Source organism: Panicum virgatum, chromosome 9N, assembly GCF_016808335.1.
Source record: "Panicum virgatum strain AP13 chromosome 9N, P.virgatum_v5, whole genome shotgun sequence".
NCBI lineage: Eukaryota > Viridiplantae > Streptophyta > Magnoliopsida > Poales > Poaceae > Panicum > Panicum virgatum.
This window is the reverse complement of record NC_053153.1, coordinates 61793287-61817901: the sequence shown is the minus strand read 5'-3', so window position 1 is coordinate 61817901 and position 24615 is coordinate 61793287. Positions and strand designations below refer to the sequence as shown.

The 24615-nt window shown below is 47.0% G+C and overlaps 1 protein-coding gene across 1 annotated transcript; it reads left to right on the top strand.

Annotated features, from left to right (window-relative positions):
- Positions 1-12465: 12465 nt before the first annotated feature.
- Positions 12466-14357, top strand: LOC120692281 (3-ketoacyl-CoA synthase 12-like). Its single transcript, XM_039975553.1, has one exon. It carries the CDS (start codon positions 12624-12626, stop codon positions 14016-14018), a length of 1395 nt encoding a protein of 464 aa, XP_039831487.1. The 5' UTR covers positions 12466-12623; the 3' UTR covers positions 14019-14357.
- Positions 14358-24615: the final 10258 nt, after the last annotated feature.

The window sequence follows — 24615 nt, the reverse complement described above, 5'->3', positions numbered from 1 at the left end:
CCGGTCGCCGGCGGCCGCCTTCCGGGCACTTGCCGCCGACCTCCGCGGCGCGCACACAGGCCTCCGTTGCGGTCACCGGCAGCTGGCCTTCGCCGCGCGCTCGCCGGCCACGGGCCTCCACCGCGCTCGCGACGCCATCCGCCGTCGCGCTCGCCGGCGGAGCCTCCGCCGCGCTCACCGGCCACGGGCCTACACCGCGCTCGCGACGCCATCCGCCGTCGCGCTTGCCGGCGCAGCCTCCGCCGCACTCGCCGGCCACGGGCCTCCACCGCGCTCGCGACGCCATCCGCCGTCGCGCTCGCCGGCGGAGCCTCCGCCGCGCTCGCCGGCCATGGGCCTCCACCGCACTTGCGACGCCACCCGCCGCCGCGCTCGCCGGCCATGGGCCTCCACCGCACTTGCGACGCCACCCGCCGCCGCGCTCGCCGGCCGGGCCTCCGCCGCGCTTGCCGACCGAGCCTCCGCCGCGATCGCCGCTCCACCGGCCGCCGAGCATCTCGGCCGCCAGAGGGAAGAGAAGGGGCATCAGGAGAGAGAGAGATAGAGAGAGAGAGGAGATTGGGAGCATGAGAGCACGGGGTCACGGGGAGTAAAGGGATAAGATTGGAAGAGTGAGGGAGAGATGGCCACATGGGTAGGAATTTAGGGTTGAGTACTATGGGTCATTAATAGATCAAATTGTGTTAGGAACAAAATTAGTCATGCCTAATCGGGTCAGATCCATTAGTCATGTCGGGTCAGGGTCGACACTATGGGTCGGAGTCCAGGTCCAAGCACTATCCTATGATCGTGTTGGGTCGACCCTAACCCGATAGGTCGTGGGCTAGGCTGGTTTAGGGTAGGGTTTTTTTCCGTGTCGTACCTAGTGCGGCCTATTTGACCCAGCCCATCTGCCATCTATATTGTCGGAGTCCATCGCGCCCAACTGGTACTGCGGCACCGACAGGTCCATGATGCTCGCCAACTGTCTGTTCCGCAGCGGCGGCGCCGCCGTGCTGCTCAGCAACGACACGGCGCACCGCGGGCGCGCCAAGATGGAGCTGAGCTGCCTGGTGCCGTGGTGCGCGCCCACATCGGTGCCAACGACGACGCGCACGCGTGTGCCCTTTCTAACCACTTAGACTGACTCCAACAAGCGATCGCAAAATGGGATAGGCATTCGTAGATATGCATTGCGCACAGAGGCCGGCTCGGGTAGGCAAAAAGCTTCGTCTCCAACAGCAGGAAGGGAAAAGAGGCCATCCTCACTCTCCTCCGATCCGCGCCGCCCCTTCCCCTTCATCTCCGGCCGGAGCCTCCGCCGCTCCGCCCTACTCCTCCGCCGCCTCGACGCCGTGCTCAGAATCGCAGCGAGTGAGCTCGGATGGCCGGTAAAAAGAGGCCCCAGACTGACCTCGCGGTGCCCGAGGCTATTTCTGCCTCGGACGCCTCCCGTGATGATGCCGCCGTCGCGGAGGCGCTGGCGAAGAAGAAGAAGCTGGCCATGGAGAGAAAGAAGCAGAGGAAGGAGTCTGACGCCGCCAAGCCGCCGCGGGAGGCGCGCGGCGGACGGCGTCCAAGGCGCGGAGCCAGGGAATCGGGCCGAGCGCTCACCGGAGCAGCGGCACCCGCCGCAGCGCGCCGAGGAGGTGCGGCCTGCACAGCGCTCCCCGCCGCTCCGCGCTCTCCCCTTTTCTCTCCGCGGATCCATGACGGCCAGGCCGGCGGTGCCTCCCTCGCAACCTCTAAGCGGCGGCGGGCGCGACCTCCTTCCCTCCCCAGCCTCCTCCACGGCGAGCGGCGCGGCTACGGTGCGGCGGCGGCCCCCGCGGCGAGCACCTGTCGCCGCGAGCTCCAGCGGCCCGGCGGCCTCCGCCCTGCTCCTTGCCCTTGGATCCGGCCGTCAAGGCGAGCCGGGGCAGTCGGCGTGCGGTGGCGAGGCCCGCGCGCGGCGTCACAGCCCGCGCCCGGCGGAGCTGCGGCGGCGCGAAGCGGCGGCGACGCGCGCGCATGGGAGCAGCGACAGCGAAGGGGCGGGGCAGCGCGGTGGAACGGCAGCAGCACGCCGCCGCCGCCGGAGCTCCGTTCCCCTCCTGCGGCTCGAATGCCTTTGAAGAGAGAGGCGATGCAATTTTACATCCTCTCTCTCCTCCGTAAGCAATTTGCCTCCCGCAATGCTCCATCTGTTGCAGGAAGAACCGAACACGCACAGTGACGAGCGCGAGGCAAAAATGCGCTGTTGGTCTCAGTCTTCAGACGCATCATACTAACCATTTAATGACTCATGTTACAGTCGTCGTCTAGTATTCCATTCCTTTCTGCTATTGAATCTCCATCGTCTCTCTGTCGCTGACTCTGCTGGTCCTGGACATGTATAACTGATGGGTCGGCCGACGAATCAGCGATCACTGCCTGTGCTAGTTAAAGTAGAATCCGTCAGAGGTAATTTAACCCGTGACATGGACGGTCTGCTACTGTGCTACAACGAGATCATCCCCTGCCGCTGCAGCCTTGCCTTATACTATACACGGAGGTCACTTCATGATCGGTAGTGGTTGCCTATGATTGTCTGCTTATGAATGCATAGGATAGGGAACCGTGTCTTTGCTCCGAGGAACACGTACAACATCCGTTGCCGAGCCGTCGAGTCGTTCGGCGACGGTCTCGGCGCGTGCTCCAAAGCGAGGTCTGATCCCGTGCGCGCACCCGAGCCTGGGAGCACGCTTTTGAATTGACGCTTATTGCTGCGGAATGAGATCTGCGAAGCTAGCTGGAGCAAAGTGATTCGTACCCTAGGAGAATTGCATAGCCTGACAGCAAGTTTCCAAAAATTTCCGTGAGCTACAATAATTTTAAACGTTTGACTATTAATTAAGAGTACTAAATGTGAATAACTGACAAAACCCATTCCACTATCCCGGACAAAATCGCGAGACGAATCTAATGAACCTAATTATGTAATGATTAGATAATGTCATGCTACAGTAATCAATCTCTAATGACTGATTAATTAGACTTAATAGATTCATCTCGCCGGTCCATCTGGCGGTATGCCATTACCGCCATTTGGACTGGCGACAGGAGGCCAGATCTGCAAAAAAAAATTTGCGGTATATATTTTTGAAAAATCAAAAAATAAATAATAAAAAAATAAAAAAACTCTGGAACCAGAAGTTTGGCAGTGACGCGCGTGTCAGGCCCATCCTAACCAAATTCGGCCCGAAAACCCAAAGGAAGGGGTGCGTCGTCTTGGGAGAGCCCGGTACAAGGGTCTTTTTTATTTTTATATTTTTCGAAAACATTTTTTACAGAAATATATTTTCAATATCACAATTTACAGTTTTGTACCCCTACCGCCCGGCAGGGGGCGGCAGGGACTTATATGTAAATTTATAAAAAATTTATTTGCGCGGGAGCCCTTGGCGGGAGCCTGCCGCCCGCCAGGGGGCGGCAGGCTCCCTGCTGTGGACAACTTGCTGTGGCCATTAGATGTGTTTTAGATATGGATACAAATAAAAACCATTAGTAAAGAACATGAATATGAAAAGTATAAGCTAGCAATTCACACACATACGCAAATGAGAACGAAATAGGTGATGTATGAGAACGAAATAAGTATAACATGAAGACATGTCCATAACAAAAATACAGAAACAACTAGAAGCACATCCTAGCCACCCCGGCCATGTCGACCTCTTTTACGCTGAGCGTGGACGTGGTCTGTAGAGTAGGTGTGTCGCTCTGGAGGCCCTACGTCTCTACCTGGACGTCCGGTGGGCACAGGTGTCTGGAAGGTAATATCGGCCTGCGGGTTAGGTGTAGAAAATAACCGACTCCAATCTTCGAAGTTCGCCTCAAATGTATCCTGTGTGGGCCCTATACAGTAGCAATTAAGATATCTTAATATCGTCTTATAAGTCATATATTTTGGTATATATTCATCATACGTACCTGGTGGTGGTGGATACGAGGAATGACCCATATCAGGAAGCTGGTGGTGCGATCCTGTAAACCGTTCAAATTATTTAAAATATTCATAGAGATAAGAAGCACATGATAAATTCGGACTACATATTAGGTATTTACCTTGCGTTCCTTCTACTGTCGCCGTAGGGTAATACGAAGAAGGTCCAGCATCATACCCTTGTTGTGATCCTATATGTAAATACAAAAGGAATTAGACTTCATACCACAATTAATTGAAATTAAGATATTGACTATATGTTTACCGAAAGGTCGTGGTGGTGCCTGTGTTGGTTGAAATGACATCCATGCAGCTGGTGCCATGGTACTAAACTGAGTCCCTCCATGAGGTTGGTAAGGTGGGTGTGCATCACCTGTATGGACTGAGAATTAATTGTTGGCTTCAAAGTAGGAAGTTAGTAAGTATCCTCACGTAGCTGGATAATGCTGCTGAGACCAATAAGGTGCTTGGGAAGACTGCTGCTGTGTGGGACCACAAGGAAACGACGTCAAGGCTTGAGACGAACCGTACGAGTCATCGTACGATGTCCGGATACCAAAGGCTTCAAGCATGGAATGGGATCTTTGTGAAACTCGGGTCCAGGCCGACTCTTGCTCATTCCTATCCATCATAGATCCCCTCGAATCCTCATCAAATTCGCCCTGACATCTAAGTCCATCAACCTGCACATTTCAAACTGCAAGCAAGAAAAAAAAGGCATTAACACTGTAATCCAAAGTATTTGAAAAGCGATGATAACTTTGACTCACCGCCCCAGCTAATGCTTCGTCCCTATGTCATGCGTACCCATCCTGTGCTGTCGCAACATGCGGCTGTGGTTGCATGTCAGCATATATCAAGCGGCAACGAGTCTGAGGCTGGTACCAGCTCAGGTACGCCCTGTATGAAGCCTCCGTGTGTGCAGGGGTCGCAAGCGCCACGTTCTCCTCTGCCTGGTCCCAGCCATCGACCCAAGGCTGCACCCTTGTCACCCACATATTGGAGAAGGGTTGCCCAGTCCTCGATAAACTAAATATTGAAAACAATTTAGTCAAATATGATTAGTTAACTATACAATGCATAGTCACTGAAATAGTATATGAATTGTTACCTGTGGTCATGGCGTTCGACCCGATCCAATGCTGACGGCACAGGATACAACTGCCTTTGACCGAACTGTCTCCTGACTCTGTCCGGGCAGTGAGCCTCAATGTAAACGTCGTACACCAACGCTGTAGTTGTCATCCATAAGGCCTGGTCCTGAAAGCAAACCGAAGATATCCCGATCGGTGCACGAGTGTTTATAGCCAACTCGGAGTAGGGCTCCCACACGACGTCTTCAGGTGTCAACCGATCAAACTCAGCCACAAAATCAGGATAGGCCCGACGAGACTGTACGTGGGCCCACCTCTTCTGCACAAAATTAATAATAATATGTACAAATAAGAAATACAAAGAGGGTAAAACAAAGCAACAGAATTGCCAACAGAATAGTACGAGTAGCAGTTATTTCCGTACCTGACGAGCGTACCAGAGAGTCCCCATGGTGGGCCTATCATCCTCGGTGTCACCGTACATATCCAGCTCATACGGTGAGTGGTCGACAAGCGGGCGACCAATTGCTATCCTCTCGTACGACCAAAGCTGTAGCAGAATTGGACATCCTGTAAGAATTGCATTGTGCTTATTTTGCACCGATGCCTTGCAGAGGCCATGGTACGTGGCTGCAAGTACCGCTGCACCCCAACTGTATTGAGGCATTTCCTCCACAGCTGCCTCTGCGATCTCCAGTGCATAAGGCACAAGCACCCTATCCACATAGGCCCCGTGTGAGTTGTTGAACATTATGTATCCAAACAACCACAATAGGTATGCCTCAAGGGATCGAGTGACGCTATCATCATCAGCATCATGTGCCAAATTGTCGGGCTGCATAGAAATGATGAACATTTATGAGTACGAGATCAATTATAAAATAAAACCATAACTGCACTAGTAAAAAGCATAACTCTAACATTAATCGTTCCATAACAAGGTATGTACCTGGACCTGGAGGATCCATGCCTTGGCAGGGCCTGTTGCTTTTGGGTGCTCTTCTACATCAATCGCGATGTCAATATTTGCAAAACGATCTTCTAGATCGTCCAACCACGTAGGCGGGACGACACGAGGCCCTACGGCATCCCCACTGATAGGAAGACCCAGCAGCATCGCAACGTCCTGTAGGGTCGGTGTCATCTCCCCACAAGGGAGGTGGAAGGTGTTTGTCTCAGGCCTCCATCTATCAACTAGAGCCGTAAGTAGAGACCTGTCCAGTTGTACTAAACCACACTCAGCAAGAGGACCTATAGTAAGAAGACCAGCCTCACTCAACCTGAAAAATAGAACGATCAAATGTAAGTACATTATGTACGAAACGTATACGAAACAAACGTATTTTTAAAAACATAATCCGACGACATATCACCTGGGCACCCATCGTGGCTCAACAGGAATAAACTCCGCTGGTGGACGTGGACGCAGCACGTTAAGTTTCACGCGCTGAACCACAGCAAGAAAGGACCGGTGCGACGAGTCTATGACTCCGTCAAGTAGAGCTGGCGTATCTCCGGCCATACCTAACACAAAAAAATATAAGTTTTCTGCATTTTCTATAATTTTTCTGCATTTTTCTACAATTTATCTTAAATTTTCATAAACTTTTCTAACATTTTCGTGCATTTCCTACAATTTTTTACAATATATTTTTATAAATATATTTTTCTAACATTTTCTAAATTTTTCTGCATTTTCTACAATTTATCTGAATGTTTCATATACTTTTCTAATATTTTCTACAATTTCTGACTATTTCTCGAAATTTTTTCTCGTATTAAACAACTAATCAATACCACAAAAGTTGTTGGTAAACCTAATTGGTTTTTCTAAAAACTAATCTTAATTCTACCTAAATTATATTAAAAACATTACCTAAATCGCTAAAATATCATTACTGCTGCATACATTAATTATAGAATTAAACATACAATAAATTTAGATTGAGAAAGTTGAGAAATATTTATTACCTGCAGTTAGGATCCAAAATCCGGCAGGGCTTCGCCGTTACAACTCTCTCCCTCACCCCTCCTCTCTCCCTCCCGCTCTCTGGATGTCGTGGGAAGCAAATGAGGGGGGAGGGGGAGGGAAACCCTTTTATACAGGACTGGGGAGCCTGCCGCCCCCCTGGCGGGCGGCAGGCCCCCTGCCGCCCAGTGGATTGGCGGCAGGGGGCCTGCCGCCCGCCAGGGGGGCGGCAGGCTCCCGCCAAGGGCTCCTGCGCAAATAAAATTTTTATAAATTTACATATAAGTCCCTGCCGCCCCGCTGCTGGGCGGCAGACCCCCTGCCGTCCCCCTGCCGGGCGGTAGGGGTACAAAACTGTAAATTGTGATATTGAAAATATATTTCTGTAAAAAATGTTTTCGAAAAATATAAAAATAAAAAAGGCGCCCCGGTACAATCTAACAGCAGGCTGTTTCCCAGGCCCATGCAACAACCTTCCGGAGGAGCAAGCCATGCCTTTCCAGATCTGGTTCTCCAGGGGAATCACTAAATCAGGTCCCGTTATCTAAAAAAAAAAACTAAATCAGGTCCCGTGTCCTTTCTCTAGGAGTACCATCAATACGCACATAGGCTGTGTTCACTTCCCCCAAACTCTCCAATATTTCCAAACTTTCCATTACATCAAAATCACATTGAAACATTAAATATAGCAAATGACCCATGCATGGAGTACTAAATGTAGATAAATAAAAAAACTAATTACATAGTTTTGATGTACGTTGCGAGACGAATCTTTTGAGCGTAGTTAGTCTATAATAGGACAATATTTATCACAAACAAACGAAAAATGCTACAGTATACTACAGTGTCCGATGTGATTTTTTCTATTAGATTTTCGCGGATCTGAACACACCCATAGTACCATTTAACAACTCATGTTACAGTCGTCTAGTATTCCGTTCCTTTTTGCTATTGGCCGTGTTTGGTTAACACTATGAAAAAAATTTCACAAAAATATGAATGCATGCATGGAGTACTAAACAAAGTTTATTTGTGAAATCTTTTCACAGATAGATGTAATTTTTCGAAACGAAACTAATGCCGGTAATTAATCCATAATTTGCTACAGTGATACTACAGTAAACATCCTTTAATCGTGCGGTCAAAGACCTCATTAGATTGGTCTCGCGAATTTACCAGGGACTGCGGCCCGGCGGAGCTGTGGCGAGGCGAAGCGGCGGCGGCGCGCGCATGGGAGCAGCGACAGCGAAGGGGCGGGGTGGCGCGGTGGAACGGCAGCAGCACGCCGCCGCCGCTGGAGCTCCGCTCCCCTCCCGCAGCTCGAATGCCTTTGAGGAGAGAGGCGATGCAATTTTACATCCTCTCTCTCCTCCGTAAGCAATTTGCCTCCCGCAATGCTCCGTCTGTTGAAGGAAGAACCGAACACGCACAGTGGCGAGCGCGAGGCAAAAATAATTTTGGCTCGCGCTGTTGGTCTCAGTCTTCAGACGCATCATACTAACCATTTAATGACTCATGTTACAGTCGTCGTCTAGTATTCCATTCCTTTCTGCTATTGAATCTCCATCGTCTCTCTGTCGCTGACTCTGCTGGTCCTGGACATGTATATCTGATGGGTCGGCCGACGAATCAGCGATCACTGCCTGTGGCAGTTAAGTAGCTGATTCCGTCAGAGGTCGTGACATGGACGGTCTGCTAACAACGAGATCATCCCCTGCCGCTGCAGCCTTGCCTTATACCATACACGGAGGTCACTTCATGATCGGTAGTGGTTGCCTATGATTATCTGCTTATGAAGGCACAGGATTGGGAACCATACCGTGTGTTTTGCTTCGAGGAACAACCTCATCTCTCCCAGCCTTCGTCGGGAAGTCGAAACATGAAGAACCCGGCCGCGAAACTAACGACGACTAGTCTCCCTTTCTATTTCTTGTACCTGTCAGATAATAATAACAAACATTAGTAGTATTTAGTAGTGATATGGTTCGTCTCCTAGGCCTTCGGGAACCTTCGAGGTAGCTGGGCTGTCGCCATCCAACCCCGGAGCGACGCTGTTGGGCTGGTAGAATAAATAGTACTCGACGGGTAAAATGAATAGTATTGTATGGGAAGAAATAAGTCGAAATAAGCCAAACCGCACTGTTGATTAGATCAGCCGAACGGCTTTAAAACCTTGTTCGGCTGGGAGATTCAGCCAGCCATAACAGTATTTTCCTCTCACGCCAAATCAGCCAACTAACCAGCCAACCAGCAGTGTTTTCCTCTCACGCCAAATCAGCCAGCCATCCACCCAACCAGCTGAACAAGGCATAAATTTTTGACGATGGATTGATCGAGCGCGACCAGCCAGCAACCCTTGCTCCTAAATGAATTTCCTTTTTTTTCTTTTGCGGGTATCCTATAATGAATTTCCTGGGAGTAAATAGCTGACAAGATAAAGCCGTACGTCAACGTGCACGTCAACTCCGCGAAATCAATTCGCCCGTCTTTCGCAGCATGCATTCCCAACGGACCAAGTGGGCACAGCACAGCGCCATGGATCGAGCTCCAAACCGGCAACCAAAAACCATACGTATTAAAGGGGTGTTTAGTTGGTGAAAAAAAATTAGATTTGACTACTGTAGCACATTTTATTGTTATTTTATAATTAATATTTAATTATAAATTAATTAGTATTATTAGATTCATCTCGTAGGAATTAGTTAGACTATGTAATTAATTATTTTTTCAACTATATTTAATGTTATGTTCGAAAATTTGATGTGATGAATACTGCGCAAACTTTTCTTTGGAACTAAACGCAGTCTAACTAACCCGTCGTCTCCGGCGGCCGGTGCGAGCTCTACCTGTCACGCCGGCCATTCGCGGTGGCAATGGCATGGGCCACCGTTCCCTCCGGCCTCCTCCACCTCCGCATGCACCTGGGTTCCACGGGTTGCCTTGCCTGCTCAGCGAGACTGATCACCGACTAGTATGGACTATGGTTCTGTTCGGTTTGACTTGGATCTCTCTCTTCTCCGATCTTCTTTGTTCAGATGTATGGCCAATGTTTCTGAAAGATGTAGTACATGTATAAGGTACCTGAAAAGTAAATAATGATTCTGCAATAATTCAGTCTGGAGGCATCTAGAAGATAGTATATTATGGCTCTGTTTAGATCTTTACCTGTAAATCCCGTAAACGCAAAAAAAACATCACATCGAATGTTGGGACACATGTATGGAGTACTAAATGAAGTCTATTTACAAAACTTTTTACATGGATGGACTGTAAATCTCGAGACGAATCTAATGAACCTACTTAATCTATGATTTGCAACAGTGATGCTACAGTAACCGTCCGCTAATTATAGATTAATCATAAATTAATTAACATCATTAGATTCGTCTCGCGATTTACAACCCATCTATGAAAAAGTTTTGTAAATAGACTTCATTTAGTACTTCAAATTAGCAAAATTCCAACGCAAAATTTTTACACGTAAAGAACTAAACACGGCCTATATCGCAGACAAAATGGCAGAGCCACAGTCAACGTCAACTTCGATCGAGTGAGTACACATGGACGGCGCAGCCTTCAAACCGTTGACCTCATATCCATGGTAGACTCTACCCCATACTAACCTGAGCTTGAGAGTTTAAGGACCATTTTGGTACAACTCTAACTGATTTTATTCAAAAATGGGAGCTAATTCTCTGATAAAACTGATTCACTAGTAGAGAGTAATTTTCTATGATTAACTTTATAAAATATAAATTCAGTGTGAGAGATTAATCAGGAGAAACTGCTTTTTTCCCCAGCTCTCAACTCCTTAGTAGTTCATTTTAGATAATCATTTCATAAAATCAACGCAGAATCGCTTCTCTCAGTGCAGCTTCTAGAAAGCTAGAAGTCCAAAAAAGCTGAGTTTATATGGAAAGCTAGAAAGCTTAAATTTATAAGCCTTTCGTAGCTTTTTTTTTAGCTCAGGAAGCTAAACATATTTTTTAAAAGTTAGTGTTGGACTTTCAGAAAAAAATCAACTTTTTAGAAAAGCTCAAATTAAAACTGTAGCTCAAACAAATACTCAACCTAGAAGTGCTCTGGAAGCTCTGACAAACCGTAACTAAAATATGGGGACACCACGGGTTCCGATCTTTCCATAAGCCAGGACCTATCTCTTAACTGTCCCGGCCTTCAACTCTTTAAACGTTGTAATGTTTCGTAACTTGTTATGAATTGCACAGCGAGGAAGTTACCTTTTGCAATTATGACTAGAGTGATCTCCTTTCTTCAGAAAGACTATAGTGATCTCCTTGAATAAAATGAATATTTGTATGTTATAGAATGGTACGATGACATCCTAATATATTTTATTCAAACTAAAAAGGCACATAATCATACAAGGACAAACTTTTCATAGTTAAAAGTGACAACACGCCCAGGAAAGAATAAACTTTGCACTTTAAATTCGCCAATTTATTAGCTAACTCTAAATTATTTTTTATAGGACCGGAACCTAGAGTAAAAATGAATTTTATTTCTTAGATAATACAAACAAAAACATAGAAAAATATAGTGCACCTATAGATAGAAATTTCAAAGGACAAAATTTTAACAATTCCCAACCAAACCATCGAAGCCTCAAAACATCAACGAATTCCGAATAGGAGGGAGTAACATCTAATTCACCCACTTGTGTTAGAGCATCTCCATCAGATAACCTATCTCTCATACCATCCATATTTTCTCTCTCCCATCGCTAATAATATTTTTTTAAATTTTTGGTAGCCAGGTAGAGGAAGAAATTCTCCAATATTTGAGTAAGAGGAAGGTGTATTTTGGTAATCACCCGAAATATTGTGGTGTTGGAGATGAAATTAGTAATATGTAGAAGCACCTCCCATTACTAAAATTATAGTTTTTCGGTACTAAAGAAGAAGGAAAAGAGTAATTTTGGTGGAGATGCTCTCAAGTCTCAAGTTTCGTTAAGGGTTTGTTTAGTTCTCGAATTTTTTTGGATTTTGGTATTGTAGCACTTTCGTTATTATTTGGCAATTAATGTCTAATTATTAAATAATTAGCCGTAAAAGATTCATCTCGTCGTTTATAGTTAAACTGTTTAGTTAGTTATTTTTTAACTATATTTAATACTCCAAGCATGTGTCCGTAGATTCGATGTGATTGGTACCGTATGAAAATTTTTGGAACTAAAAAACATGATCTGATTAGCATACCGAAAGATAGGCACACAATAAATAGGCGCAGCTTTCTGACTAGTAAGCCGGTGGCAGGTCAGAGTTAAGTACTCACTCCTACTACTATTTCCTAGTACCAAAGTGATCGATCGATCAAAAGAAAGGTACCCCAAAACTAGTCTGGCCCATACAGGTCCGGCGGCTTCAATTCCTCATGGCCCAGCTCCTCTGGCTCGGCCTGGCCCGACGCACGTTGCGCGGCGCCTATATATACGCACACCCGGCTGGCATAAGCATGCAACTGCAAGACAAGCGACCACACTTACTCCCAAGTCACAAGCTCTCGCAACCACTGCTGGCAGAGGCAGTCAGGCAGGCCAACGTGCTTAGCAAGTAGCTTAGCTACCCAGCATCAAGAGATCGATCGATCCGGCGCGGCGATGGAGCTGCTCCCCCTGCTCACGGCGCTCCTCCTGGCGCACGCCCTGGCCTACCTGGCCTGGACGGCCGCCGCGCGCCGCCGGCAGTCGCGGTGCTACCTCCTGGACTACGTCTGCCACAAGCCCCGCGACGGCCGCAAGATCACCACGGAGACGGCCGGCGACGTGATCCAGCGCAACAAGCGCCTGGCCCTCTCCGACTACCGCTTCCTCCTCCGCGTCACCGTCCGCTCCGGCATCGGAGAGGAGACCTACGCGCCGCAGAGCATCCTCGAGGGCCGCGAGGACGCGCCCGCGCTCCGGGACGCGCTCGACGAGATGGACGCCTTCATCGACGAGGCCATCGCGGAGCTCTTCGCCCGGACGGGCTTCGCGCCCCGCGACGTCGACGTGCTCGTCTTCAACGTCTCCATGCTCTCCCCGGCGCCGTCGCTGGCGTCGCGGGTCGTGCGCCGCTACGGCCTGCGCGAGGACGTCGCGGCGTACAACCTCACCGGGATGGGCTGCAGCGCCGGGCTGGTCGCGCTGGACCTCGCCCGGAACGCGCTGCGGACGCGGCGGCGCGCGCTGGCGCTCGTGGTCTCGTCGGAGTCCATCGCGCCCAACTGGTACTCCGGCACCGACAGGTCCATGATGCTCGCCAACTGCCTGTTCCGCAGCGGCGGCGCCGCCGTGCTGCTCAGCAACGACCCGGCGCACCGCGGGCGCGCCAAGATGGAGCTGAGCTGCCTGGTGCGCGCCCACATCGGCGCCAACGACGACGCGCACGTGTGCGCCCTGCAGCGCGAGGACGCCGAGGGCCGCGTCGGGATCAGCCTCAGCAAGGCGCTCCCCAAGGCCGCCGTGCGGGCGTTCGCCGTCAACCTGCGCCGCCTCGCGCCGCGCGTCCTCCCCGTCGCCGAGCTCGCGCGGTTCGCCTCGCGCCTCCTCTCCCGGCAGCTCCTCGCGCACCTGCGCTCCTCCGGCAAGAAGGCCGGCGGCGGCGACGCCCCCAGGATCGACTTCAAGACCGGCGTGGACCACTTCTGCCTCCACCCCGGCGGCACGGCGGTGATCGAGGCGGTGAAGCAGAGCCTGGGCCTGGACGACGGCGACGTGGAGCCGTCGCGGATGACGCTGCACCGGTGGGGGAACACGTCGGCGAGCAGCCTGTGGTACGTGCTGTCGTACATGGAGGCCAAGGGGCGGCTCAAGGTCGGGGACAGGGTGCTCATGGTGACGTTCGGGTCGGGGTTCAAGTGCAACAGCTGCATGTGGGAGGTGACCGGGGACATGGCCGACAAGGGGGCGTGGGCGGACTGCATCGGCAGCTACCCGCCGGAGAGCCTCGACAACCCATACATGGTCAAGTTTGGCTGGATCAACGACGTCGAAGGCGACGCATTGATGCTCTAATTGGGCTAATTTGGCTACCACGCACACTTTATTGCCTTATTGGTACAGTACAGTAAAGCTGATGATAACAACGGAATCAGTGAAAAGTACGCACACGTACGTCCTTAAGTTTCAACAGGCATAGCTTTTGGGAACAGAAATGTGTAGCCTCCAGTCAGTAGCAGCATATAAAATCTGAAAAAAAAATATATACTGTTAGTACAGAGTTAGCACCGTGTATATCTTGTCTGGTTGTTTGTTTTGTTTTTTTATTTGAAAAAAGTTGTTGGATGCTTCTTAAATGATGTTGTCCCTGTCCATACAGAAATGTTGCAAAAATTCAAGTGCAATTTACCCCCTGGCCCTTATAGGACCACCGTGTGTGTCACAGAGATACAACCGGCTCATTAGATTTGTCTCGCGTTTTACAATCCATTCCTGCAAAAAATTTTGTAATTAAATTTTATTTAGAACTTTATGTATGTGTCCAAACATTTGATGTGATATTTTTGGGGGAAAATTTAGGGATCTAAACTGACCTTTTAAGTAGCCAGCCAAAACATGGTGGTGCTTTAGGCCCTCGGGCCCTCGACATTTTCCAAGCGAATGCTGCACATCAATCAGATACTTGCTAAATAAGGGCACCACTGTTTGTAAACAGAATTGGTATGCTGCCTAAGAGCTTTTGGGTCGACATGCAACAATCTATTTGTCACATGCCTCCTTTTGCCCACTCCTCTTAACGCCCGCCCGCCTGGCATCCTCTTAACGCCCACCTGCCCGCCCCGTTTGGTTTGTGCTAGTGAATAGTGACATTTTAATCGCTAATTACGGTGTCAAACAAAGTCAATTTATAAAACAAACTTCAGAACCCCGCGCTAGTGATCCTGAAGAATCTAATGAGGTATTTGACCGCGCGATTAGAGGATGAGTGCTGTAACATCATTGTAGCAAATCATCGATTAATTACCGTTATTAGATTCATCGCGAAAAGTTACACCCATCCCTGAAAAGATTTTACAAATAGACTTTATTTGGTACACCATGCATGCGAGATTCTTTTGTAAAATGAAATAGAATGGAAGGAAACAAATAAGGGCCGAATAAAGCCAGGGAACATCTAGAAGGCCCTATCTAGAAGGCCCTGCTTTGCTGCGTCCAACTATTATTGCTCACGGGAAGGGGAAGGCAGCAGCAACTAATAACGAGGCCCTCTTGCCCCATTGCTATCTCGGCCCTAACCAGGGTGTGGTAGTACTGTAGTACTGTAGTAGCCTATCCTCCACCCACATTGAGTTATGCCATGACTCCTCTTCCTTCCTTCCTCACCGTCTATCCACAAATTTTTTATAGCTATTATTACTTGTTTAATTCTTTTTTTTGTCCACTTTGTCACAACTCACAATCTACTAAGGTGAAACCTTGGAAAGGAAAAAGAGAAGAAAGGAAAAAGGGAAAGAGGAAGAAGAATGCCGCGCGCTTTTCCTGTGCAACAGAGCTTATCATCCAGCGCGTGCTCGTACGTACTTGGCAACCTTGGGGGGGGGGGGGGGGGGACCTGATCTGATCTGACGAGCATCGACGACAGACCGAGTCCGCACCGCACCGCGTCTGCCACCCCGGCTGACAAGCCGACGGAATGGATCGGCACGCGCATCCCGGATCCGTCGGCAGGGAGCCCGGAGGAATTGAAGGCGATCGAGCCGTGCCGGCCGGGTCGCCCGCGTCCGTGCAACTTGCGAGCTCGGCAGCTCGCAGCTGCTAGCACCGAAAAGGATAAGCATGTGGCCGCCCAAGGGCCGGGCCCGGGCACATGTTGCCTCGCGGGCAGGCTAACAGCCTCGCCGCCAGCTTGGCGGCGGCGGCGGGCGTCCTCGTCCAGTCCAGCGCCGATCGAGTTAAAGCGGAACAGACAGGGGAGGTGGTGGTTTCGCTGCAGCCGATCCGCGGGGAAACACAAGGGAGATTGCTTGCTCTGTCCTGTCCTGATAGACTGGTGAGCAAAGCCACATGCCCACATGCATGGTCTCCCTCGCTCCAATCAAATGGAGAAGGACAAAAAAAGAAACAAAAGTGCTTAAAAAAAAGGAATCTGGATATGGATCGGGGTATTTGAACCCGACGTGAGTCGAACACGCAACCTTCTGTTCTGGAGTCAGACGCGCTACCATTGCGTCACGGATCCGATTATGGCCTTGGCTAATCACAACCGAATATGTTCGTTCTGTCCATTTAAGAAAGGCATGTCGCCATCTGCCCACGAACTGGAAACTACCACCACCATATCCATAACGTGGGACCTCTTGGACACGTTCAGCTGCAAGTCAATGCTGACCGAGTCATTTCATTAGCTAGCATCCAAGCACCAGAGACGTACGGGAAGGCCGGTGTATAAGGGGGTGTTTAGTTGCAAAAAAAATTCTACAGTACCCGTCACATCAAATTGTTGGACACATGCATGAAATATTAAATATAGTTGAAAAAAATAACTAATTATATAATTCAACTGATTACAACGAGACGAATCTTTTAAGTATAATTAGTCTATGATTGAACATTATTTGTCAAATAACAACGAAATGTGCTACAGTAATGTTAAAATCCAAACTTTTTTACCAACTAAACACACCGTAAGGCGAAGTACGTCCTTCAGAAACCGCATGCAAATAAATTAGAATCGTCAAACCATTGTATTTTATCAGCAGATGGGTCCGACGTCGCTTTAAGCCTTGATGTCGGAGCTGTGATGAAAAATACTCCTCTCGTTCTAAATTGTAAGTTATTTCGATAAAGTTAGATAAGTAATTTTTTTATATATATCTAGACATAATATTTATCTAACTATATATTTTTATACATTTCGATATGGCAAAACGATCTACAATTAGAAACAGAGGGTAAATTGAAGCATCGTATGAACATGCAGTGAAATGACAATTCTAACCTGGACTTCACTGCGGATGCTCCGAGGTACAGTATCGTTGACTTTGAAACAAGCTTCCCTTCCTGACAGATTCAAGTTGGGCATACGTCAACAGTGCGCTAGCTCCAATCATGTTGCAACATAACAATAAAAACACCATATATAGATGATACTAGATCCGTAAGAGTGCTAACTACATACTGCAGTGTACATCTGTACAAGACGCGTGCGCTATGCGCTGGACCTACTATTTAGCTAGCTACTTTCTCATGCATCCAGCGCTGTATTGCGCAGTAGTGTAAAATAAAGAACTGTTGTTTTTTTCGTTGGAACCAGCACGCATTATTATATTCAATTCACCACACGCAAACGCAAATATAAGAGCAGGTACAATAATGGACTTATAGCCAAGCTAGTCAGCAATTTTGATGATGTGGAAAGGAGAAGGGAAGAGAAAGAAGAGAGCTTGGCTCCTAGTTTATCACCAAGCTGGGCACGCATGCATAGGTAATAGTGGGTTCCAATAAAGATCTATATGAAGACAATAGGAAAGAAAATGGAACCATATAATAATAAAAAAATATTTGAAGACAAGTAAAAATTTAATTATTGTATAACTTGGCTCTTGTTACTTGGCTTATAGCCAAATACTTGGCTCTATTATTAGCCATGCTCTAATAGTGTCTACCTAGTCGTTGTTGACTAAATTGTGGATAGCTAGGAGTGTGGTCGTGTGGATAGCTAGGTAGCTAGTTGGAAGAGAAGGCACACGTACAATGATGCCGTGTTGCTGCTGTCTCCCCTCGATCGGTAGTCAAAACTAATCAGCAGGTGCCTGCCGTGTATAGCTCCAAGCAAGCTTCAAGTTTGAGTACAGGTTCGCGCGCCATGGATGATATGATGCAGTATGTAGTTGTTAAGCTCAAACTTTGCCGAATCCTGCTGCTTATTGTTCAGTCGCCTCTTCTTCTTTTTCATCTGTGGACGACAGACGTAATACGTGTTGACGCAAGTTTCGCCCAACACACGAGAACACTCGAGCGTGCGAGTCGCAAACGGACCGAAGGGCAGCAAGGCCGTCCAGACCGGTTGAGCAAACCGGTCGGACCAGTTTCTAGGATTTCGCCGAAATCGGTCGTCTCGAAGGATAGCTATCACACTTACGTAGCGAAAGACGGAGTGGTTTACAAGTAAACCAGCAAAGGATAAATAACGCGCTTACGTGACGAAGAACGACTAGTTTACGAGCAAATTAGCAAAGGCCGTCGAAGCTCTCGCCCGGGAGGGACCCCGTCGGGGCGTGAACGTCGCTGGATGTGCCCTGGGTTGACTAGAAAGCCTTGGACGCCATCAATGGTCGTGGAGATCCCCCCTGGGTTGACTAGAAAGCCTTGGACGCCATCAATGGTCGTGGAGATCACAGATGAACAGCAAGGGGAGGTTGGAAAAGATAATTAGGGTTTGGAAAGTAAAAAGTAATAGATTGATTCGATTGGATGTGTATCAATCGGCCGTAACCCTTTATATTTATAGGCTGGGGTGGTCTGTACCTTTAGGAGTCGAAACACTTACAAATCCCGCATCAAAATACAACTACTAACTCGGATTAGGCTTTTCAGACCGGTCTGACCGGTCTCTGGACCGGTCTGACTGCCCCTGGACCGGTCTGACCGGGGTGCAGGTCTTCCGGGAGGCATAACTTCCTCATCCGGAGTCCAAATTGGACATTCTATATATGCATTTCGATCATCTCGACGAGATCTACGCAATGGTGAAGTTCAATTTACAATTTGACAAAGTTGTCTAGACCGGTCTGACCGGTTTACATGACCGGTCTGACTGGTTCGCCCAGATTGTCCAGCAAACTCGGTATTTGCCAATTTTGGGTGTCAACATATGCCCCCCTGTTTCTTTGTAAATTTACATACCAAGAAACATTTCTCCAAACCAAAAACTACACTCAAACAATGAGAAGCACCTGTTCGCCAATCACATATTGTCTTCAATGATGAAGGAATTCGAGCAATCACATATTTTGATATGGCCCAACAATAATTTCACCTTGCTGCTCATGTTCCTATATCTTCGGTGAGATGACGAGCCTGAGTACACATCACCTCGGCTATAGGTATTTGAAATATCAATCAAATTCCTTCTTACATCTATGAATGCACAAATTTACCAAATTACGATGAAGAGTAATTTGATCCTTTCAATGCCTTCCAGAATTAAGACTGAGATCAATAATGAATAAGGATAGTATCCACCAGCCTCACATCCATGAATCAAAAATCTCTAGCCAAAATAAAAGAAACTTGTTCGGCTTGCTTCAACAACTTAATGGCTTAACTCGACTGCATCATAATTTTAGGCCACCATAGCCGATTTATTGCCTCCTGCAGGAAAAAAGGGTCAGACCGGTCTTATGACTGGTCTTACGAGTGGTCAGACCGTTCTTGGAATCCGGTCAGACCGGTATCCTGAGCCGGTTGGACCGGTCTGTCCAGATAGCATACTTTGGCATCCACAAACATCGGCCTTGTGACATGAACTTGACATTTTCTAATCATATAGCCAGATGTTTGATTTGCCAAAATATCAGCTCCATTATTAACATGTCTAGATGTATGATAAATGATGAATTTATCAAAGTAAAATATCACATCTAGACACTCTCATAATAAAAGCATTTAGGCTCCGTTTGGATGTCGACATTGAGAGCCTTGGCATTGAATTGAGTTCATTACCAAATCAGGCCAAGTATTGAAATGAGTTCAATACCAAAGCAATTGTTTGGATGTCCATGACATTGGTAGATGGAATTGAACTGGGAGCGAATGCCAATTCATGTTTGGATGTGCTTATGCAAAATTGAGAATTGACCATCCTCATCCTCTCTCCACTGATCCTTCTCACGCCGGATTGCTTTGGTGCGGGGGTGCGGGGGAGTGGAGCAGGATGCGGCGGAGGGGCGCGGTGGAGCGGCGTGGGGCGCTGAGGGGCTGAACAGAGCAGCACGGCCGCAGAGGGCGCACCGGCGAGGAAGGAGGAGGGGGCCGCGTCGGCGAGGAAGGAGGAGGGGGGCGCGTCGGCGAGGAAGGAGGAGGGTGGGGGCCACGCCGGAGAGGAAGGAGGAGGAGGGGGCCGCACCGGCGAGGAAGGAGGAGGGGTACCGTGCCGGCGATGAAGGAGGAGGCGGGGGTACGGCCGCAGCCGGTGAAGGAGGGCCGAGGGGCGCGGCAGAGTGAGGGACGCGGGAGAGTAGAGCAGTGGAGGGAGGGGCGCGGGGAGCGGAGCTGAGCGGAGGAGGAGGGAGGGGCACGGCGGAGCAAGCGGCACGAGGAGCAGAGCGGTGGAGGAACGCGGGGGAAGAAGAAGAGCGTGAATGCCTCCCAATACAGAGCAGAATGGGTCGGAATCGAGTGAGAGGGAGGAACTGCACGCTCAATGCCAAGCGGTATTGGAGGAGGTTTCCAATGCCAATTCTACAGATATCCAAACAGCTGATATTAGGTCCCCACAATACCAATTCCAAATTCTAGCCTCTAATGTCTACATCCAAACGCTACCTTAGTGATCCAAATAAGCATTACTTTAACTTAGGTACTTGCTGCACCTATTAATATTGAACCACCAAATGTTTTTGGGTGTTTTTCACAACTATGGATTTCAAGATTTCAAGCTCGAATACAAAACTTCATATTCGGCCTAATTATTGGTGTAAAGTATTTAAACCGGCTATATGTCTCAAAATAGCATCACTTGATGAAACAAAAACAGCACCAATGCCTTGAGAACTAATTCAAGCCGATCCAACAGAATATAAAATCCATAGGGAAAATACACAACTTACAAACATCTTGCCCCCCGAGCATTAAAGCCACACAAGTAAACTCTTATCGGGAAGCTTAACGCTTTTGGACGATGATCAAAGATACTCATCGGCCATATATGATGCCAAAGATGGTATAAATTATCATCCATTGGAAATTCATCCATAGAAACATGTATAACCGAAATAATGTGTACAGAGATACACAAACTCAAGAATTGAAACCATCTCTAGGAACTAAATATTTCGGCTTTTGAAATTAATCAATATGCATAGCAATTTGGTGATAACCCTCCATGATATAAAGACTCATATGGCATCCGAGGATCAAAATTAAAACATGAGGGGTAACCAAACATATTATAGGATGAATTCCAAGACCTAGGCGTATATGACATGGGTAAATCAAATGGATGATGTGCAGACCAATAATTTTGATGATTTGGTGCAAACCTCATATTTGAAGATCGTCTCTTGGACCTTCTCTTCTTCTTTAATTGCATTGCATCTTTTGCTGGACCATCATCCTTGTCTTGAGTTTGAATACTTCCTTTAGGAACCCACGCCATGTCCCTTTGTTTCAACTCTTGGGCACTAAGTCTTTGGAGCTTCTTCTTTTGCCAATTTGATGAATCAAGTGGATGGCTTGGCTTTGCTTCAATTCTGGACAGCAATGATTTTTTCTTGATTTTGGGCTTCTTCAACTCAATTTGTTCAGATTTGGCATTAGGAATATTGAAAGTCAATTTTCCCTTCCTTTGCCATCAATAGCCGAAGTCTCGAACACATTAATCGGCTTTTCATCAATTACATTTAGATCTGAACACTTATCTTTGCGGCCATCCCTTTTTATCACATAAATTTGCTTGACAACCTTTTTCTTGTTCTCAACTCTCGACCAATCCTTTGCCTTGAAACGGTCATTATCAACATATGGTTGTCCTACACGCATTGTTTCTCTTGGAGCTGCATACTCTACATGATATGGTCTAAAATATGAAGGAGTATGTGCCTATGTGCCCATGAATCACTCCACCCACATGATGAATAACGATGAAAATCAGTGGGACGTGGAGCATATGGAATTGGCATTGATGGTCCAAAAGGAGAATATGATGCTGCTGAATGGAAGTTTTTCTTTTGCCAATTCCAACTCCTGGATTTAGCTTTAGGAGGCAATCTTGATGATTTAACATCGTTCGACCGATTAGCACGCTTGGCCTCATTCTCTTTTAGATATTTAGCCAGAAGTTCATCAAAACTGAGCTTTGGCTTTCTGCCCTTGTGCCTATTACAGTCTTCACCTCCATTTGTTTTAGGATGCTCTGATTTTAGTTTTTCTGGGCGTCCTTGACCAGAACCGGTCAGACCGGTTGGAGCAACCGGTCTGACCTGTCCAATATCGGTCTGACCAGCTGACCCAACTGGTCTGACCTGTGTCTCCAAGACAGTGGGTTTAATTGGCTGTTGTTCCGATTGGGCAACACTTGTTTGTCCCCCAGCGTCTCTCGAAGAATTACTAAGCTCATCGTCCTCGAGAATATCCTCAACTTGCAATTCATGGACGATGTCTTTCTCATTATTCAAGGAGTTAGATTCCTCCTTTTCACCAACATTTTTATTGTTACATGAATTGGCTGATATTGGCCAATTTTGTAACCTTTTATCACCAAGACCAATTGATTTCAATTGGTCATTCTCTTGTGCATGAGCAAATCTCAATCGTCCAGAGTTAATGGCCGATTGTACAATTTGGCAAAACATATTGCAATTTTGAGTACTATGATCAATTGAATTATGCAGCTTGCAATATTCTTGCTCCTTTGCATCAAGAGACGGCATCAAGACTTTGTGATATAAAGATTTAATAAAATTCTTCTCTTGCAATATATCAAATAACTCACCACACAAAGTTAAATCGAAAGTATATTTTATTTTCTCCAACCGATGCTTTTGTGGAGAAGGTTTTAAGGCTGAGCAAATGAACGGTTCAGATTTTCCATCCATCCATTCGGCTATATCTTTCCTTGTACTTCTCATATCCGATGTTTTAGAGCTTATCACTATATCATCATCGGATTTCACAATGCTTTTCGGTTTTGGTTTCTTGCTTTTAATTCCAGAATGACCACAAGTAAACCATATAGAGAAAATTTTTGGCAATGATGATGGAGTGAGTTTAAATGCCAAAATATTACTATTATCGACCTTTCTAATTTTCACAATGCATTGGCCGATACTATCTGGAATTATTTTGTTGCTAGCAAGTAATTTACCTTCCTCAATCGATCTTCTAGGATTACTCACAATCAAGTCACAAGTAGATGTATCGACTGAAACTATAAGATCTGATTTGGAATTGGGTAAATTACTTGCAAAGCGTACCTTGTTGAAAATATTGGAGAGGCGAGGAACCTTGATGTGGATGATATCATGCTTCTCCTCTTGATGGCAGCCCACAATCACATTCTTTATGGACTGGTCAAACCGGTTTACAGATCCGGTCATACCGGTCTTTCCAGAGCTGCTGGAAATCACCTTGTGCTGACATGCCAATGTTCCTTCCTTACCTCCATTATCATGTTTTCTGACAATTGAGTGCTCTTCACTGCTTAAACTCTTTTCAGCCCGAACATGTTTCTCAATAGCAAAATAATCACTATTAAAATGTATAACACCTTCGGCTTTAGAAAAATCAACTATAGCTGTTTTATTGGATCTGCTATGATTTTGTATAGCTGGACTTGTTTCTTGTGATACAGTAGATTCAGAACAATCTTTATCTAATTCGGTTCTCAACACAACCGAATTATTATCTATATCCGAATTATTTTCTTTTTCCTCATCGTCCGGTGTGTTGGATTCACAAGCAACATGTGTTTTGGACTGATGAGTTTCACCACTTTCTTTGACCTTCTCATATTTATACTCTTGATTCCAAGCTCTAAATAATTGCTCAAAGAGTGGATAAAATTCGGAAAACATATTTGCTGCACTAGCGTTTGAAGTTGCATGTGAGGTTGCTGAATTTTCACTAACTCGGCTTGGGTCAGAAATAACACTTGGAGCTGAATTGTAAGAATTCAAATCTGCATGTGGTGCTGAAATTGTAGATGCAACCTCCGCTCTAGTAACATGTTGTGCAGCATATGAAGTTTGAAAATAATTGGCCAGATAGCTAAAATCAGCATGGCCAATTTTCTCATTCATCAGCATGCTCTGAGATGGAGACAAATATTGTGAATTTGCTGCCGATGAATAAATATGTGAAACACCTTGCTAAATAGTACTAAAATTATTAGCACATGGTGTCTCATAAATATTGGCCGAATTTGCAATGTTAGTTTGGCCTTGATAATTGTTCATCGGCATGTGAACTTGTTCCGCTGCCGATGTACGAGGTGTATGTTGTATGTTGCTAGTAGCATGAAAATTCGAAGTATGCATGTTATTTGACATAGGCTGTTGCATGTAATTTTCAGAATTATTATGATTTTGTTATCGCCATAAATTAACAGGGTTAATTAATGGGCCGCAAGTGAGTTGGGCTTAATGCAGAAATTAAAGGAGGCTTACGAATCGGCTCCTGTGTGGGCGTTCGGGCCATCTGGGCCATGTACCTTTAGGTTTAAGTTCAATTGGAGTTAGAGATAGAGTCTAATATGGACACATTAGTTTACATTATTTTCCAAGTCTCCGGACTATAAATATGTACCCTATGACATTTGTAAAGAAGAACGACATCATGTCTCGCAACAACAATTCTCGGCGCACCGCCACCCCTAATCCTAGGGTGTCATCCAAGTAAGCGCCATGCTGCCCTGATCACTTCTTGTGATCAGAGCAGCATTGTTCTTGCTTTT